Consider the following 21,389-nt stretch of genomic DNA (forward strand, 5'->3'; position numbering starts at 1 on the left):
CTTGGAAACCGGTGAAAAAATCCAGCAGAAGAAAATGACAATTGGTGTTACGAATTGCCCCATACCATATAGTGCGAAAGAAGGGGTAATGGCTAGAAGAGCAAGCTAATTTGCAGATGCTCCAAAAAGCCAAAAACTAGGGGTGTGCGGCATCCCGAAAAGTCGGGACCGGGATCGCGAAAAAAATTCCATTACCGATCCCGAGCAGTCGCGAACTGTCCAAAAGGTGCGAAGTACTTGAAGCATGGTTTTGGCGGAAGTGACGTCACCTAGTACAGTTCGAAAGCTCCAAGAACAGGAGTACGCAAGTGCATAGCACGCAGTGCAGACGGAAGCTGACTTGGTTACGTGATTTCCACACTCGTTGTTCGTTTGTTTAAAATCGCGGAGGTAGAAAGCCAGCAACACAAGTTAAATATACGTTATGGGTCAGCAAGATGTTGGTTAAAGTGCTTCTAATGTGTAGAAATGTATGTGTACGAACATTTGAAAATTCAACGTGATTTCTATGGTGAAAGACAAGAGTTTAAAACTTGGGGAAAACAACGAGTACTTAGTTTTATCTACTGATCGTATTTGGCGCTGCAGTCGAAGTGCAATTCGAAAGACATTCACTTCCAGTCCACGAGTTCAAGCATAGAATTCTATGGTTCAAGACCGCACTCCAAGACCATAATCGGAGGATGCTCGCTTCAAGTACGGTCTTGCAACTTTGGGACACGGCCTAAGAATGGTCATTTTTAAAAGTCATTAATTCTCGACGTTTTCTGCATTGTAAATGCCTGGACCTTATCGAAAATTGTTCATTTTTGTACCAGAAATGCGAAAAGAATCACTTAAAGTGAAAATGACGTGTAGAATTCGAGATTTCCAGAGCTTCGGGAAATTTTGAACATGTTCATCAACGTGGCGACTGCTACCAAACCTGCTACTGCTGTGGCTGCTACTTCTCAGAGCTGGACTATGCGTTTAATTTACAGCACGAAAAATGTCTTCTCTTCGGAAAGATTTTTCAGGATCTCGGACATTTCGGGGAATCTCAAATTATCGTGTTTAAAAGTGGTTAAATCTTGATGTATTCTGCAGAAGTTTAGTTTTATTTGGTCTTGGGATGCATCCCTTACCAAACACTGTGATTGAGGTAGAAGTTGGTGGCGAAATTTTGTGTGCTACCTTCCAAAGCAACAGTTAATGTAACAGTCATGCATCAGTTTATTCTACTGGAAGTTTGTGGAAATTCTAATTATTCGATAAAGTAAAATTCTTGAAATACTATCACAGATTGATACTATTATGACGAAAATTTTTGATGTGTGTTGTGCAGTACTTTTCTCAAATTCTTCTTGGCATAATAGTGGAATGATGTTGCTATTTATTTGATTCAGATTTTTCTGAATTATCCAATTTTATGTCTATCTTGACAAAATCAGTAGTTCCACAATAGAAACTTCCGTGAACAGAAAGGACATTATTTCGTAAACGCCAGTGATCATGTGGTTAGGCCAAACAGAAGTTCCATGTTTATGAATACGTACGAAGCAGAATGTGTTATGGTAATTTAAAAATCTCCAATATGTATTATTTGCTTAAGTCGGATTCGTAAAATACCTATTATGAGGTTATACATTCATGGCATTTTGTTTTTTAAATAGCAAACTAGAAAGTAACTTGCTTAATGAGATTGTTTAGGAGATGATTTTTGAGAAAAAATTATGTTTAATTAGTAGGATGTTGCTCTAGGTCAGTACTAAATTTAGAGAATGCATATGTATGATTCCTGGTAAGCATAGCTAATGGTTATGTAGAAATCATTAAATATATTTTCCACGTACGTGTTTGCATTGTCAATTTTTAAGTTCAAGAGAATTAAGTTCATACTTATTTGTATGATTTTGTACGTGTAGTATGCTGTTACATTTCTACATTTCCTATTGATACACACATGTGAGGTTGTCCAAGTATATGGTGGTAAATAAGAGGTGGTCTAGAGCATGCAGTGACATTAGGCAAGTGACTTGAGTATTGTTCCATTTCACACGTATATGTCATAATATGAAAATTTAGTTGTAACTATTATCATGATAATACTTTTCATGAGCAAGTTCGAACCTGCAATACAAAGTATTTCAAAGCTTTTCAAAATTGGTCTGTTTAACCCTTAACTTCCCACGTGCGGTCTCACAGACCACTAGCGTTTATTGTTATTCTGTTGTTTATGCATAGGGGTGGGGTAGGAGATTGCAGCGATGTCTAGTTGTCCCTTCCCAAATCTTGCATTGGTTTGTTGTCAGTAGCCACTTGAACGTGACCTTGAGCGATATTTATAGTTTTTTTGGACCTGTGTGTTATGGATTCATTACCTGGCCCTTCGTCTACTGTGCGTGTGTTACAGACCCTGATGTTAAGGATACTATTTTAAAATGGTTTGAGGACTCTCTAGGAAGTGATGTAGGATCAGACCCTACCTCTACGCATAAAGAACAGAATAACAATAAACGCTAGCGGACTGTGAGACTGCACGTGGGAAGTTAAGAGTTAAATGCCTAAGGTGTTAGGTTCGGTTTGTAAGATTTAGATCTCTTAGCATAAATAATACATTTAAAGAGTATTTATGCTACCTTAACCAGACCTAACCTAACAACATAAGCATTCCTATAGCATTCAGCAGTTGTTGAGTATTTTTTATGTTTGTTTTAAAATAGAGGTCTGTGAGACCAGACCTAAGACAGTGTGTGACAAAAACATGATCTGGGAACGTTAAGGTTAATATTTCCTTTTAAAACTAGATAACAATCAATGAAAATATACACATTGAATATAGCAAAGTGCCCTCCTCTAATCTCTTCCCAAGGCTCGATCAATCATCCCTCACCTACAAATTCACACTTCGAACACTGGTTGAATGAAAATATTAAGAAATCAACTCTAAAAAAAATTTCAACTTTCATTCATTCCATACATGTGTAAGATGAATGGTATGAATATGAACTGCTTCATAAAGTTAAGTAATTTTCCTCAGGTACCCAAGCATGCAGGAGAGGTGAGTGCCGGGTGGGAACCAAGTGTCGGTTGCAAGACCTTCAGGTGCAGGTTCGAAGACTAGTCGCTTAAAGTGAATAGGCATCTTGGAGTTTGCCCGTGTTGTTGTTAGAGGGCGAGCAAAGTTCCAAGGGGCAGAGGTTACAAAATACCAGAAATGACATCGTATTTATACACAGGAGTGGCTGCGGTGGCTCAGTCTGACTACCATGCTAAAGGTCCTGGGTTCGATCCCCGGCCGGTTCAAATCCGGGAACTTTTCTAACATTGGAAGCAGCCCCGCCCACCCATCGTCGAATAACATGGGTACCTTGGGGGTAAAGGTGGTCAGGGGCATGATGCTGATCACATCACCCCCACTCACGACCGGATCAATAAAGTGTGGGGCGTTACCCCCACACCCCCTATACGCCTTCATGGCTTGGTGCTAAACACAGGGGAGCACTTTACCTTTTATTTATATACGGAACAATCTTAAAGAGTTGCCATTTGTATATAAACCTTCATGCAATCAATGCAAATGTACACAATTTCAATAAATTTAATTATAACTCTGTTTCTTATCTTGGTTCTCTGAAAGAACACACATGTTTGAAGATATAGTTTTTTGATATTATCAGTCAAACAAATAACTTATATATTTCAATACAAAATATTGCACAATTTGATAATTTTTGTTCTTCTTGAAGGTTCGTATAACCACTTCTTGTCCATGCAAAATAATCTAACACTGTTATTTTCAGTGTTTTTTGCATGATAAAATCAAATAAAAACCACTAAAAATAACTTAGATTATTTTGCATGTTTGATAATTTTGTCCTAATGTACAAATTAACTTTTTTAAACATCATATTTCTTAAATTTAGTTCAAATAGTAAATTCAGACAGATTTAATTGCATTATATGAATAAATTTGGAGTAATCATATGGCCAAAACTAAATTTATTATTGCACAAATGTGGAACTCTGAACTTAGCCTAACCATTTCAAATCTAAATATGACAATGGATTTACTTTATTGTCATACAGGGTAAGCTGCAAGCATGTTCATAGGAGCAAACTGGCAGCGAGTGGCATGGGCATTGTCAGAAATTTTTGCAGGGGGGTCGGGCAAATGATAAAAGTTCAATAGTAGAAGAATCATAAGTATTATTGCCACGTTTATTATTGTATTATACAATAATAAATAGAAACTAACAAAAATAAATTTTATTCAAAATAATAATAATTATTATTATTATATAAATGGAGAGACTTGATCCACCAAACAAATGAATACCAGCACAAGTATTTTCCATTATTTGTTTTACATTTTATGCAGTTAGTATCTGAAATGCATTTTGCTTTTTAACTTTTGCACGTCTCTTTTAAAAAAAGGCTTTAAATGTTAGGGTTTTTTTTTATATGGTTTGCTGTGTGACCTTAAACCTACAACTGTAATTCTTAGAGTTTTGAAAACTGTGGAACCGTTTGTTCTTTGGATGAAATGGTAGAATATAACCTTATTCGTGTATTTTTCACTCAATGTTTTCCATCCAATGGATTTTTACTTTGAATATTGTCTTCGAATACTAATGAACTGAACTTTATTTCTGTTCTTAATAATAAGAGTAACAAACTTTCAGGGAGAGAGGTCCATCGACTTCTTCGACCCCCCTCCCAATGCCCATGGCTAGTGGTATCTCTGGTGGAGAACCAGAACAGTTAAAAAGGAAACACTAATAATTCTAAATGGAGTGAAATTGTGATTTCAGATTTTCTGAACACTATCATTTCATAGAACATGTGAAATACATGAACGCATTCTACAATATCTTTGGAAAGATCTGCGCAGTCATTGCTTTCCCCCCTTTTTTGCAACACCGTGTACTTGTATGCCCATGAGGAAGTGAAAAATGTTAGTATGTCATAAGTATGTTGTATGTTAAATGGATATCATTGCAGTAATAAGTACACACATATGTGAGGCAAATGTGCTGGCATTTTTATATAGTGTTTTTTTCTTATTTTAACACAAATTTGACATCTTTCATTGTTAACTGGGTTATTCATCACACTAGGGGTTTGATACACAATTTAAATGCCATTATACATGCAGTATTGCTTTATTACATTGTAGTATGTATGGGAGCACCACAACATCCTATTTATCAGGTAGAATGATGTGTTATTCTATTTTGCTATTCTCTTATTCTAGTGTATTGATATATGTACACCCAGTGTAACTTATCTATAACAGACATCAATGGGGAACATAAAGATGTCCATTATTGAGAGGTGTCTGATATTCAGAAATTAACTTTCAGTGCTATAAAAACTCTATATGCACAACAATTTTTTTCTATTTAAATACTTTGAATTTAACAAAGCAAATTTAGCATGCATGTAAAATTTCCATTCATTTCTAATGTGATAATGAATAATTTTGGAAAATACAGATTTTTACTTTTGTCTTTCTTTTGGACATTATGATTTTGAATTTTCATTTTATGGCATGATGGATATTGTAATACATGTGCCATACCTTTCACAAAGTAAAAACTGTATCCAAAGCAATTAGCTTCAAGAATTATGTACTCTTCAAGTGCAAGAAAGACTTAAATACATCTGGCCTGCACAGAAAAGACATTTACTCTTTTTTGCAACACTCAAATTTCAGAAATCGTCATTATTTCTCACTGATATTCATAGTTTGGAAGTTTCAAATTGGCACCGGGAGGATAGTTTTCAGTGTCGTGTGTCTATTATTATTATTTAATCTCTCTATATACACTGAACAATCATATTACTAGGAACACCTACCAAATAATGCCTCCCCTTCTTTTGTGGGCAATTGCGGCTTTCAGGCAATGTGGGACAGATTCCACAAAGTGGCGCACATCTTTCATGTTCAACCAAAGTCATGCCTGCTGCGGCATCTTGTTTAGTTGACACACATTTTGAAGAATGAGTGGAAGCAGCTGTCACAGCCTGTTTTAGCTTATCCCAGACATGTTTGATGGGGTTACAGTCTGATGAGTTCGGATGGCAAGACAGAGTGAGTGGAGAATTCATTGCTGTGTTCCTCCAACCATTCTGTATTGACCTGAGCCAAGTGACACAGTGCATTTTCCTGTTGAAACTGGCATTCTTGTGAGGAAAGCCTGCCTGGAGATATGGGTGCAGATTGTCAGCTAACAGGTTCCTGTACCCTTCAACACTCAGTTTGTGGTATGATGGCTAATGGCTCTAGGGCACACCAGGAGAATGCTCCCCAGACCATAACACTGCCACCACCGGACTGTTGGATCCTCGTGGTACAATCAGAGGATGCTGCTTCATGCTGTTAACACCAGATGTAGACATGGCTTTCAGCACGGTGCAACAGGAAATGGGGCTCGTGATTCCAGACAACCCTTCTCGATGTGTCCACGGTCCATGGATGCCTTTCTTTGACTCATGCAAGTTGTATGCGATGACAACAGGGAAGGGTCCTTGAACATTGGGCTCTGGAACCCAAGTCGATGCAAGGTTGTTGTGGAAATCTGACGAACCTGGCCGCTGATGTACTGATGGGCCAAATGTTCCACTGTGGAGCATCATTGCTGCGATATCAGTTGTGACACCCGATGCTTGCTTTGCTGATCAACCACTAACAGCTGGCCACAGTTCGATCTTTTGCTCGATACACCCTTGATACCGTGGTACGGGAACAGCCAACTAGAGTGGCTACTGCCAAGATACTGGCACCACATCTCCAAGCCCCAATTATCTGCACACGGTCAAAGTTGCTTAAGACACCCCGGTTTCTCACAACTGCCGAATGTTACCGTGTGCAGTGCAGAGGACAGGTCAACATGTTATCTATAAGCTGCTGGTGTCGTGGTCATCACCTGGTATCGCATCATTAGTCACTGAATGTTACGTGCCAGGTGTTGCTAATAATGTGATCGTTCAGTGTATATCCTACATATATTTGCCAGGGAATTAAGAAAGGTTGATTATTTAGAGGTGTCTGTAAGGAGAAATTTTACTGTACCTGTATAAATTCTGTTTCTTTGTCACACTGGTAAGCTAATAATTTCTTTGTTTTCTCAGTGATGACTACAGATACTGAAGTAACCCTAAAAGCTATCCAGCATACTGATATGGGGTGAAATCATGCTGTGCCATTCCCAGGAGCTGTTGGCACAGCAGTGTGCTGCACCCAGATGGAAAGAATGGATTCCACTTTTTACACAGCAGGTTAGTTGCACTCCCTCCCCCTGTTCCTATTCTGTAATACTCCTGTCTGCTTATAGGGCCTCCTCGATGGCGCAGTGGTAGCGTTGTTGCCTTGTAATCAAGGAGTCCCAGGTTCGATACCCGGTGGAGGCACAAGTGGTTCGGAGGTCCAGTCCCGATTAACCTTACTGTGCATAAAGTGGACTTAAACCAACAAATCAATCACTCAATCAATCCTGTCTGCTTACATGAGTAGATTAAGCAGGTCATGTTTGATGGTTGTAGTATTATAATTACATTTCTACTTGCAACGGTGGAGAATTGTCAGTAATGGCAGGATAATTCCATAGTTAATGATGTAACATTTTTAATGGCCATGTATACATAGGGTCATTCCATGTGAAATCACCCAATTGAAACACAAAAAGTTGCTTCCATTTTTTTTACTGATAGATACTTGTTCCAATATGACAAATATGCAATATTAGACTTGTCCAACAAATATGTTGAAATTTACAAATTTTTGAAAATTTAAAGATTTTCAGAAATTGGGTGAACAAACAAATGCACCATGTGACACAAAACATGTCACATCTCGGAAACTATGTGGAGTATTGTGATGATTTAGGTATTGTTGGAGAGGAGGACAATCCTAACAGAAAGTAACTGTGCTACCACTCTTACCTGCTCATAAAGTAGAAAAGTCTTTAAAGAAAATAATTTGTTGTGATGAAAAAGACTCTCTAGTTCGGGTAATTGTTCGATAAGGAATCCCAGGTTTTTCACAATGAAAATTGTTACAAGGCATAATCAATACATGTCAAACATAATATTGAAAAATCAGAAAGGTAATATTTTTCACAGGAGAAATATTGCAGGTTTCAGTATTGGGTGTATTAACCAATGTTTCCACTGGCATACAGCTGTATTTTTGACAAATGGCTCTAAAACACACACAAATTTCCACTAATATGAGTACATGTAATATTGTTTAGAAATGTTGAATAAGTGGAAGAAGCATTTATAGGTGAGCTATTTACAGCTGCCATTCATGCAACGGTGCTTGTCCCTTCAGAAAGAATAGCATCTCGCGGATTTCCAAGTTGGTTCGACTCCGAAGTGTGCGATGTATTGGCTAACAAGAATTGAGCCTGGCAACTTTGGAAGGACTTCCTGAGTGAACACACTTACAATGCTTTTGGTGCTCTTCAACAGCACTCAAAGTACCTTCTCCGAAACAAATACAAAGAATACATAAACAATATCAATGCCACAATCCAGGAAAATCCAAAGAACTTCTTCAGTATAATAAACCGAGAAGAAACAACAGTAGAATTCCTCTTGAAATTACACACAATAGTGAAAGTGCCAAAGGTGACCGAAGGGCTGAACTCTTAAAATGCTTATTTCCACAGTAACTTCTGTCCGCCTGCCCTGATTGCAACGTTGCCAAACGAAAGATCAGTCTGTTCTTCCTCTCTAACAAAGCCTGCCACTACAACCGATGAAGTGAAAAGTCTATTGTCATCTCTCCCAGCTCACCGTGCCCTGTCACCAGACAATATCAACACCATGTTCCTGAAGAAAACTGGGTAATCCCTTTCATATCCCCCCTTCATTCTTCTGAATAGATGTTTCTCGGAGGGTGTCTTTCCTCATGCTTGGAAGCAAGCTAACATCACTCCCATTCACAAAGATGGCAACAAAAATCTTGCTTCTTCCTATAGGCCAATCTCGTTACTCTCTCCTCTGTCCATCATTTGTGAAAAAATCATCAAAGACAGGCTATATAAATTTTTCTCCGTACGTAAGCTCAAATCAACATGGTTTTCTTTCTGGTAGTTCCTGTCTTACGAACCTGTCTGTTTTTCTCTCACATGCTATGAAATGTATTTCAAACAATTCACAACTGGACGTTATATATATTTTGATATAGCCCAAGCTTTCGATTCTGTCTGTCATCGTCTTTTGATTCACAAATTATGCAATAGATTCAACATTCATGGTAACTTCCTTAACTTGCTCACAGATTACCTTAGCAATCACCAACAACGTGTAGTCCCTCCAGGAACTCTAACTTTCTTCCCATCCTTTCTGGAGTACCACAGGGCAGTGTTCTAGGACCCCTCTTGTTCATATTATTTGTCGATGACCTTACCGACCATCTGCAGCCACCTCTAGTAATTACTTTCTTTTCGCAGATTTGACTGTAAGATTTTCAGAGAAATCTCCACTTCCAACGATACTCATCTTCTCCAGAATGACATAACATTTTTTCCATGGTGCCTGACATGAAAACTTACATTAAATCTTGAAAAATGTACTACTCTAACCATCTCTCTCAAAAAGAACCTGTTAAAGTCATCTTACTCCATCTTTGGCAATAACATCAAAGCAGTATCCTCTCATAAAGACCTAGGTATTGTTTTCGACCAAAAACTCGCATTTGAAGAACATATTACAGGCACGACAAAAAAGGCTATGCGTCGCTTAGGTTTACTGTATCGTTTCACTGAAATTAGTGACATCTCAGCCCTCACCTTGTACTTCAAATCATTCATTTCCCCAATAATAGAATATTGCTCTCATGGCATGTCCCACTCAGCCCTCCAGAATTGAGTCTGTTCTTAACTTTTTCCTTGCTATAGTTCATTACAGGGTCCCCTCATTACGCAATTTTTCAACACCACATCTCCTGTCCTTTCTAAACTTAGAATCCCTATCAGCGCCGTTTACTGAATGATTTTAGGTATCTTTACAAAATTGTCAATGGCATACTCCGTTGCAACACGCTTCTCCAGGAATTCCACTCTCGAGTTCCTATGCGCACAACATGCAACGCAAATCTATTTTACACAAAAAAGCCTAGACTGGAAATTCAAAAAAGATCGCTCTTCCACAGACTTCCCACTCAATATAACGACCTCCCATCAAGTGCTGATGTATTTTCCACAGAGTACGCCTTTCGGTCAACCATCAGAACATATGTTCCCAAATAATATTTAATTGTGCTGTCTTGACTTATTTATATTAATATTTTGTTATTTTTGTTCTTTTTTTGTTATTTTCATTGTTACTGATTTCAGTGTAAGATGGCTACGTGCTGTATCTGAAATTTTCTCAATAATTAAATTATGTTTATCCACTTTAAGTTTTCTACCCCATTAAAAGAGCAGCCAATACTAATGCTAAATTACTGTACATTTGCAAAATCATAAAAATTAGTCATTAACTTGCTTCTCAGTGCCCATGAGCTTAACACAAGTTCCATTAACTTGTTAATTCTGAAAATTGTTGCCAGCCCCCATGACAGAGTGATTAGCACATCGTGCTACGATGCCAGGGGTCCCGGGTTCGAAGCCTGGCCTGGGCATGGATTTTTGTGAGTGTCCATTCATCAATTTCATCATATCATCACTCATCCCCATCTTCGCAAATTAGCCAAAGGTGGCACAAAAAGCGAAGTAAAATAAAGCAGATCGATCAAGTGCCCCCTCCCCCAAGTTATGCCAAATTAATCTGGGACTTCTTGAGTACTAGATAATAGCGATTACCACTACTAGTATACAGGGTGGTGCAAAATTCCGTTTACAACGCGGAGGAGGTGAATCGCCAAGTGAAATGAAGACGAAAATGTAAATGGAATTTTGTCGAATGACGCACCGTGTCAGAGCTAGAGGATGCCGAAATAGTGTGAAAATGGACTTCACACCTCCATATGCCGACAAATAGTACTCCTAAAGAAGGCGCGGCACGATATGCCCAAAGAAAACACACCTGGGCTAGCGAATGATGCACAAATCGTGTGTCGAAAATGAATACGGCAGGGATTCCCCACAAGAAATGAGGGATTCCCGGGAATATGTCCGACATGGAACACAGGTATCGAATGGGGGTACAAAGGGAAATGACGGAGGTCACAGCACATTAAGAACATTTCCAGGAAGTGTCCGAATAGCAGGCTGCAGAAGTGGATTCCCCAGAGAAGAGGGGGGACACAACATATACAAGAGGTGTACTATGATGACACACACGTACACAAGTAGTATTCTTTATTGGCTGTGGAAATGACATACGTATCGTATCACAGACGTTGTTGAAAATGTCCGCCACATCTACACACAGACGCTCTGGTATGCTCAAATACGTTTGGCATGTCAGTGATCATCCCAGCAGCGACGGTAACTCGAGCAACGAGTTCCTCCACACTTTCCACCGGGGTTTCGTAGACCAGCCTCTTCATTTCGCCCCACAAGAAGAAATCTAGCATTGTGAGGTCTGGTGACCGAGGTGGCCACAGAACAGGTCCACGCCTACCAATCCTACCAGTACAGCTCTGGCTCGGCGGTCAAAATGTGCAGGGGCACCGTCATGTTGATACCATACATCTTGCCTAATTGCAAGGGGTACATTTTCCAACAGTTCAGGTAGAACTTCCCATAGGAACACACAATACTTCCCACCGGACAAAGTATTGGGCAACACGTACGGACCTACCAGGTTGTCCCCGACAATGCCACACCACACATTCACTGCGAACCGTCGCTGAAAATGACGCTCCATGATTGCATGCGGGTTTTGCACATCCCACACGTGACTATTATGGGTATTGAAGATGCCTTCTCTGGTGAATAGTGCCTCGTCGGTCCACAACACTGCATTTGGAAAATTGGGGTTTGCAAGGGTTTGTTGCAAATACCACTGACAAAAATCAAGGCGTAGGGGAAAGTCAGTCGGCTGCACCCTCTGCACTTTGTATGGGTGCATACCCTCATCATGCAGCACGCGTAAGACTTTGGTATGGTGCGTGTGTCGCACATGGGCAATGGCATGGGTGCTGGTGCCTGGCATGTCCCTTATCCTGTCCAACACTTCCTCCTCAAATTGGACACTGCACGGTCTGCCACGATCCCACACCCTAGGTCGTACAGATCCAGTTTCACATAAACGAGCATCCACCTGTTGAAACAGGACATGTGATGGTAGGTGCGGATTTGGAAATCGTTTGCGATACACATGCTTTGCCTGATGGCTGTTTTGGTGTGTCTCACCGTAAACGAGATGCATATCGGCAAGCTCATTGGAGGTGTATGTCGCCATTGTCAGGCTCACAAAGGAGCACACAAATACGTACAAAACTAACTTGTGATGTACCATTCATGACTACAGCACTGAACACTCCACACAGGTGTCCACCCCGTACAGACAACACAGATGGTACGCACTACGTACTTCCTAACTGTCACTTTAGCAATGTGCTCAATTTCACCACACACCTCAGGATGAACACCTTGCGACAACATGCGTAACTGACAGGCAGATCGCTGGTCGCGTACACTGACGCATTGTTTGTACGTACGTATATCAGCGATAGTGGGCCGTGACAGGTAGCATCCCGCTGAGTGCCTCTAGTGGAGCTTTATGTACTACTACGTCTTCCGTCGTAGTATTTGGAGCCAATATCAGTACATGCTGGGTGTTCTCTCACGTGTATGTACGTATTTAATTTCTACGTACAGCCTTGGATACTACTTGTGTACATGTGTGTCATCATAGTACACCTCTTGCACATGTTGTCTGTCCCCCCCTCTTTTCTGGGGAATCCACTTCTGCAGCCTGCTTTTCGGACACTTCCTGGAGAAATGTTCTTAATGTGCTGTGACCTCCGTCCCTCCGTCATTTCCCTTTGTACCCCCTTTCAATACCTTCGTTCCATGTCGGACATATTCCCGGGAATCCCTCACTTCTTGTGGGGAATCCCTGCCGCATTCATTTTCGACATGCGATTTGTGCATCATTTGCTAGCCCAGGTGTGTTTTCTTTGGGCATATCGTGCCGCATCTTCTTTAGGAGTACTATTTGTCGGCATATGGAGGTGTGAAGTCCATTTTCACACTATTTCGGCATCCTCTAGCTCTGACACGGTGCGTCATTCGACAAAATTCCATTTACATTTTCGTCTTCATTTCACTTGGCGATTCATCTCCTCCGCGTTGTAAACTGAATTTTGCACCACCCTGTATATCTAACGCCCATTATTGTGTATGTAATTTCATGATCAATTGTTGTTACAGAACAGATCTAGAGAATGAGATCAATATCGATTCTTCTGTATTTTTAGTCATGATATTTTATAAATGTGTTTAGCTTGCTGGAAAATTACAAAACTACCACCTTGATAATGCAAAATGAAACCAAAAAATATATCCAACATAGGATACCACCTTCCAAGTGGCCCATGTATTTTAACTCAGTGATGCTGAAAGATTATGTATGTGTAATTTCATCACCAGAAACGTCAAACCATGGCCATGTAATTTTCCATTTGTTTAAATTTTCACAGGCAATTTAGCTTCACAAAGAAACCTAGCTCATTTTTCTTAAAAAAAAACACACTGTTCTTTAAAAATGACTTTGTAAAGGGTTATCACGCTCACGTCAAAAAATCCTACGCTATCTTCAAGAGGGGAGGTGGTCTTCAACAGTGGCCACTTGTTTGACAGTTCCAGGAATATAGCAGTGCTTTAGGCCACATCTGTGTTCGCCAAATGGAGCTTCCAGTTGTCTGACAGAAAAGTGTTGCTATTGAATTGTGAAGTGGGAGAAAGTGATAAATTGCCAATTATTTGTTGTTTCCCCTCCAGGGATAAAATTTATCAAGCAGAGAGGGGGACACGAGGGGGAATTCACCCTCATCCTCCCCTACAAATACCACCCTGCTACTATTACATGGGAAATTCAGTAAATAGGTCACAAACTGATGTGGGAAAATTGAAAATAGTAGTTTCTAAAGGTGTCATTGATGGCAGCACAATCCAGCTTGATGATATTCAGTTAGTATTTGCAGATGCATGCAGGGCAGCTAAGTTTAAATATGGCAACCTTACTTGAGGTCTGTACGTGGAGATGGTATGGGTGGAGGAGATGATTTGAGCTGACAGGCAAGGGTGTTCTCATGGTTTAGACTGCAGCATAATGTATGATCGAGATGTTAAACGTGAGGTGCGAGTGTGGCTGGGACAGCAACTTAAAGACTCAAGATTATGCAGCAAATTTTGGGGGATCGGATAAAGCGATGGGATAAGTGTATGAATGATGATGGAGATTATGTTGAAAAATGAAAATGGTTTTAAAGTCAGTATCTCACTTACTATTTATTAATAAATGTTTGTGACCTACTTACTGACTTACACATGTGAAATAAGGGTAATTAGTAGACAGTGGATACTATCCAATTAACATTGCATAAAGAATCAGTGTCGCAAACATTCAGAGTATTATTCAGCTCTGGACATCTTGCCCATGTTTTCAAATGATACTGTACAGACGGGAACAAATGAAATGTACTTCCATTCTCCTACCAACTCAGAAGCGAGTTGGAAACTCTTCATTGCTCCTGTATAGATAAGAAAGTGGGGAGGGCAGTGGCAGACAAGGCCATCACACAAACTTGTTTCCGGCAAGCTTTCTGTTGCAGTCATGGCAGTTTGTGGAAGGATTTTGTGTTCCTACCACCCCCCTCTCCACCTCACTCTCTCTCTCTCTCTCCTTGTGTTTGTGTGTGTGTGTGCGCGCACGACACCTGTTTCATTTTAAGTTTGACTTATTTGTATTGCAATGACTAATTGCTGGTACGACTGGGAATGAACCAGTTTAGCAATGGAGACATAATGAAGGATCAAAAATACAAAAACTCCTGGCATAAGTAGTTAGTAGTATTAAAGGTAAAGTAAAGTTCGTTGTGCGTATAGAACCGTGCCATGAAGGAACATTTAGGGGATGTGGCAGTAGGGAGCCGTATATTCTCAAATCCGGCCATTTTGAAGGTCATATGATCAGCACCATGCTCCAGCTGTCTTTACTGCCCAGGGATGTAGTAGAAACGATTTTGATTTGATTCTTTATTTTATTTCGCTTTTTGTGCCACTTTTGGCTAATTTGCGAAGATGGGAATGAGGGATGATATGATTAAATTGATGAATGGACACTCAAAAACATTCATGCCCTGGCCAGGATTCGAACCCGGGACCCCTAGCATCGTAGCGTGATATGCTAACCACTCCGCCACAGGGGTCGGCTAGTAGAAACGAGAAAATAAAAATAATACATTCTGCGTATGTGACAGTATTTTTTGGATATTGTCTTGGAAGTATCTGTTAACATCCTAACCTGCAATTTTGTTTAAGGATAAAACTAGTTGAAGGCTGCGAGTGTTCCTGAGAAGTAATGAGCATATCACATAGATTAATGCACAATAGTTTAGCTCGGGTTTTTCGAAGAAAAAAGGAGGATATACAAATCAATTCTATGAATACTTACGTCATTGTGAGCATGGAGTGCATTTTGCTCACTAACGAGGATCTGGCATCTAGACATAAGGCCCGTATAATGGTCTGTGGGGTTTGGACTGTGTCCTATCCATCTACGTTTGTAGTTGTCCTTTCACAAATTTCATCATAACACACCTTTCATCCTTATCTTTGTGATTACCCAAAAATGGAAGAAAAGTGAAATAAAATAAGTCAATCAATCTGTTATTGCGTCCCTGCATTTTTCAATGTTTCTTCATGACCGAAAATTAATGTTTCACTGATGTAATGCATCATTATATTTGAAGAGTTTAGGCATATTAACAATTCACGTCAACCAACAACACTTTAACCTGTATTGTGTGATATATGGTTCTGCCCTAACACTTCATTGATTAATTTGCTTTTATTTTACTTAGCTTTTTGTGCTACTTTTGGCTTATTTGCGAAGATGGAGATGAGTGATGATATGATGAAATTGATAAATGGACACTCACAAACATCCATGCCCAGGTTGGGATTCGAACCTGGAACACCTGGTCCTGAGATTTCGGCCTGTGTATGGAACCGCTGGCCATCCACAGTCGTGAGGAATTTAGGTCTAAAAATGAGTAGCGTGACTCTGTCACGGAAACCTACAACGACTGAAGGCTTGTCTTGTTGACCACATGTCACCCCATAATTCCCACCTCGGCAGGTGGATATGAGGTCGGCAGTCAGTAGGTAGGACTTGTCCCTCATGGAGAGAGAGAGAGAGAAAGAGAGAGAGCCAGAGGCAGGCAGGAAGGTGGGTTGTAGGAACACAAAATCCTTCCACAAACTGCCAAGACTCCAACAGAAAGCTTGCCGGAAACAAGTTTGCGTGATGGCCTTTGTCTGCTACTGCCCTCCCCCACTTTCTTATCTATGCAGGAGCAATGAAGAGTTTCCAACTCGCTTCTGAGTTGGTAGGAAAAGGGAAGTACATTTCATTTGATACCGTCTGTAGAAAGTCAACAGCAGCAGTTGTAAGATACAAGTTAGGGTTCTAAGATTATCTAAGGGATAGAAAACTACTACAACAACAACACCTACTAATACTACTACAACAACAACTACTACTACAACAACAACAACAACAACAACAACAACATTTTAGAGTATGCCTTTTATTAAACATTTTGCGCAAATCTTCACTTCTTTTCAGAAAACTGATGATACTATAGAGAGATAAGATAACCCAAGTTAATATTTTTTCTTGCTGAAAATGAAAATGAACTGATTTCTTTTACTTTCAGCTTGTACAAAATGATATACTAACTTTCATACTATATTTATTTTGAACAGTATGCTGATTTTGAAAATCGAAATGGAAAAATGGTTTGGCTTTTTCCAAAAAAAAAAAATCATTTTCGTTTATGCTAGTTGCAAGGCCATAATAATAAAAAAAATAGTGGCATATAGTTAATGAGATTCAAGAAGTATGACTGTTACAAATGAATGATAATGAGGCAAATTTTGTTTCCAAATTATTGTATTTTATAATCTCGCTTCCTTTTGTTTCAGCGTCGGCTGCGTAACTTGATACAAATCATTGCTTACAACATTTGTTTAGAATCCAAGCAGAATGTGAGGGGAAAAACACATGGAGGTCAAATATATAGCCGGTCGCCAAGGAATGGTTCTCCCGTACTCGGATTAACAAGCTGTAAAGCTAGAAGACCTACTGAAAAAGTATCATATTATTATACGCTTCATTTAACAAACATGTCGGCACCTTTTTATGTAAGCGAGAAATGTGCGAATGAAAATCCAAAATGGCCTGAGATCGATATGAGCAAATTTGTTGGTGAAGTTAACCCATCAATAAATGGTAAGTTTTGGATTTTTAGCTTTTATATATTATTGTATCGTTCTAATTATTGCTAATTTGCTCTTTAATTCTGTGCATTTATGTCAAGTAGGGTAAGATTGTGCCTTATTGTTTTGCTATAATTTCTGATAATATATATTTTCTAACTTAGTTACTACTAGAGCTGATTTTCACCAAAATAAATCTCAAACACTGTAACAAATGTTGAGTAGAATATTTGTAAACATTAAAATATATGCAATTGATTGCAGTTATGCCATATCAATAATGTGAGTTTTGCTTTAAAATCTTCTAAAAATTGCATAAGAATATTATTTTCTATTTATTCAGAATATCTGACAAATTATTTTATCCAAATAACATTATTTAAATCAAACACAAGAATAAGTTCACGTGAGAACTCGCAGCGTTCTCAGTGTATGGTTAATACTTCTTCGTTTGTTGTTCAAATAAATTCAAAGTCCAGTTTTTACTAAGAAATAGAAGTATATTTTACTACTTAGCAAGATAAAAATTAATGCTGAGCCAATACCGATACCCACCGATATTTGTATAATTCCAATTTAAAATAACAAAGGGGGGCCTCCCCCCGTGGCACAGTGGTAGCGTCGTTGCCTTGTAATCAAGGGGTCCCCGGTTCTATACCCGGTGGGGGCACAAGTGGTTTGGATCCCACTTTAAACTGTAGGTCCAGTCCCGATTAGCCTTACTGTGCATAAAGTGGACTTAAAACACCAAGTCCATCAATCAATAAAATAACAAAGGCTATATTATATATATACGAGGGGGTTAGATAAGTTTCCAGCCTAGCAATGAAAACATGGTGGCAGGGACACAGTGATGGCATTTTATTCAACGTAGTTCCCTTTTAGGTTGACACACTTCCATTTTGTAGGTTTGGTGCGTATTACTCACAATTCCAGAATATAAATAAAACATTAAAATATTAGCGTTAAAAACTGTACTTACGTATGCGAGTATGTTGTTCCTATTTTCCTTTCTTTAGAACTACGTTTCGGGGACTAACTATCTCCTTCGTCAGGTTTGTGTGAAAAAACTAGGTACTTAACATGGTACCACGTCGAAATGTAATAAAAGGATTGTGGACAAGGGTTGGTGTGGATACATTTAGGATATTTTGTCCCCACCCTAGACGTATTTAAAAAAAACTCGTAGTTCACTAAAGACTTGTACTATTAACCTATTCTCATGTTAAAAATGTTAAAAACATAAAACTTGCGTTTAGCAAGTTTGTGTTATAACAACAAAAATAAGAAATTAATTTTGACTTCAAACATACTTTACTAAGAATAATATTGGAAAAACATGCAAATAAAAAAGATCAAGGAATGATGTCTGTGTGTGAATGTTGCATACATCTCTGTTCTCTCTCGCTTTCATTCTTTACAGCAGGTAACAGCATGAGGTTAAAGCGTACTAGTATAGTCATAGATAAGATTTTAAAATTATATCAAATTGGACTATTAAGGAACGGAGCTTTAGCTGTGAAGAAGATTGTCACCCTAGGTGCTGAGACAAAGAGACAAATATATAAGGAAACTGAACCAAACTATCCCTGAACGCAGATATTAGATCGAACTGTTATTTGTCACCTCCTTTAGTCTGCTACCACAAAGTGTATAAATAAAACCTAGAACTTACATATTAATTTAATAGGAAACTAATGTCTTCTTAATGTCTCTTATTTTTTGCCCCCTCCACATATTTATGTAAAACTTTGTTCATAGTATTAGTATATCAGATCTTCAATTTGCAATCAAATTTGCAGATGTGAACAACATCTCAAACTGCTTGAATGAAGATAAGGTGGGATGATCGACCAACTTTCCTTTTAATAGCCACATTTCTTGAATGCTAAGTTTTATTTCATTGGATTCAAAGGAAAAGAGTAGGTACATAATATTTCTTCAATGTCTAAATATGCCAGTTACATCTAGGCAGGTGGTGCAAATTTGGTGTGGGGGTTGTGATGATCGATTCTCATCCTGGCCTCTAAAATCTCTAACTACAGCTCTGATAAGGAAATATTTCATTTAGACCATTAACAGACTGTGGCTCAGTCGGTAACGCATCTGACTACCATGCTCAAGGTTCCGGGTTCGATCCCCGACCAGTTCAAATCCGGGAACTTTTCTAACATTGGAAGCAGCCCCGGCACCCACCCATCGTCGAATAACATGGGTACCTGGGGGGTAAAGGCAGTCAGGGGCGTGATGCTGATCACATGACCCCCACTCATGACCGGATCAAGGAAGCCCCTCACCCCCTATACATGGGCGTCCGGAAGGGGGGGCAAGGGGGGGCCGTGGCCCCCCCCTGGAAAATGAAAGTCAACCAAAAATTATGTATTTCACACTTATAATTTCATTTTAGCCACAATAATATGTGTTAATTATTGCATGAACACTATAAATTCAAATTTAAGCAATGTTTTTTTAGGGAACAACACTATTTTTGGGGAAAATGTGCCTTGTTTGCCCCCCCCTGGAAAAAAATACCTTCCTTGCCCCTCCCTGAAAAAAATCCTGCGGACGTCCATGCCCCTATATGCCTTCATGGCATGGTGCTAAGCACAGGGGAGCACTTTACTTTTTTTTACACCATTATAGAAACACATACGCAATAAAAGTGTGAAATTTTGTTGATCAATATTAATAGAGAGCCGTAATTAAATAAAATCTAACACTCATTAAAATCATTTCGCCTATCTTTTAATTTCTTGACATTTTGAACCAGTTGTTAGAGGAATTAATTTACTAGTTTATTAATTTCTTTATATTTAATGATATTATTTTAATTATTTAATATTTGACATATATCATGACAATACTACGAGGGTAAGTCAAAAAGTAAATGCACTCAATTTTTTTTATTTTTCACAGCAACAATAGAAAACTTACAATTACATCATTTTTCAGCATAGTCACCCTGCACTTCAATACACTTGGTCCAACATTCCACAAGCTTTCCTATACCCTGAGAAAAATAAGGTTTTTGGTTGAGCAGCAAGCCACGTATGCACCGTTTTTTTCACCTGTTGATGTGTGGCAAATCGACAGCCTCTTAAATCATCTTTAAGTAAACCAACAGACAGTAATCCGACAGGGTGAAATCGGGACTGTATGCAGGATGCTCCAACACCTCGAAGCCCAGTTTTCACCTTCGTTAGCATGACTGTCCAGTAAGTGCTGACAGATTCTTTACACAATTGAGCTTGTGCTCTTCAGTGAGTTGTTTAGGGACCCTTCTTGCACAGACTTTATGAAAGTTGAGCCTGTTATGGATAATTTCATATGCACAACCATGACTAATGTGCATATGGTTTGCCACTTCATCAATAGTCACTTGTCGGTTATTCAGAACCAGTAGATGGACTTACTCAATGTTATCATCAGTAGTAGATGTGGCTGGACGTCCTGCTTTTTCCTCGTCCTTCACGCTTGTTCGACCACTTTTGAACTTTTCAATCCACTGGTAAACATTTCGCTGCGGTAAAACATTGTCACAGTATTGTGCTGAAAGTCTTCTATGGATTTCATCTCCTGGTACACCTTCAGATCACAAAAACGGATTATGGAACGCTGTTCTTCTGTGGTGCACACAGACAGTGGCACAGCCATGTTTAGTTCGCAACATTGCAGAGTGAACTGAAGTGATGATGCTGTAACCTGCCACAAGCGAAGACAATATGCCATCTATCAGATTGTGAGTGCAGAGAGCTGTACAACCAACCTACCGACGAAAAGAAAAAAAGTGCATTTACTTTTTGACTTACCGTTGTAGATATATATATGCATGAATATACATGTGTGTGTGTGTGTGTGTGTGTGTGTATGGTATTGTAATGAAATATATATACAGTTTCGAGCTCCCCCCACCCCCCAATATATTCTGGGAAGGGGCCTGGTTGTGTTCATGCACTCGATACAAGCAGATATTCTTCCACTTAATACAGGGTTATTAAA

At 39.2% G+C, this 21,389-nt stretch overlaps 1 protein-coding gene across 2 annotated transcripts in view; it reads left to right on the forward strand.

Annotated features, from left to right (window-relative positions):
• The first annotated feature begins 1,291 nt into the window (after positions 1-1,291).
• Uvrag (UV-resistance associated gene) overlaps positions 1,292-21,389 on the forward strand; it is a 61,174-nt gene continuing 41,076 nt past the window's right edge. Inside the window, exons 1-3 of one of the 2 annotated variants that reach the window (XM_083122628.1) lie at positions 1,292-1,553; positions 7,117-7,263; positions 17,097-17,403. In XM_083122628.1, the coding sequence (XP_082978754.1) occupies positions 7,180-7,263; positions 17,097-17,403 (391 nt within the window). In that variant the 5' untranslated portion in view covers positions 1,292-1,553; positions 7,117-7,179. Of the gene's footprint in view, positions 1,554-1,673; positions 1,741-7,116; positions 7,264-17,096; positions 17,404-21,389 lie in introns of those variants that run through there. The other variant, XM_083122629.1, reaches the window with a different exon arrangement.

This window comes from Lepisma saccharinum, chromosome 5, assembly GCF_977018435.1.
Source record: "Lepisma saccharinum chromosome 5, izLepSacc3.1, whole genome shotgun sequence".
Taxonomy (NCBI): Eukaryota; Metazoa; Arthropoda; class Insecta; order Zygentoma; family Lepismatidae; genus Lepisma; species Lepisma saccharinum.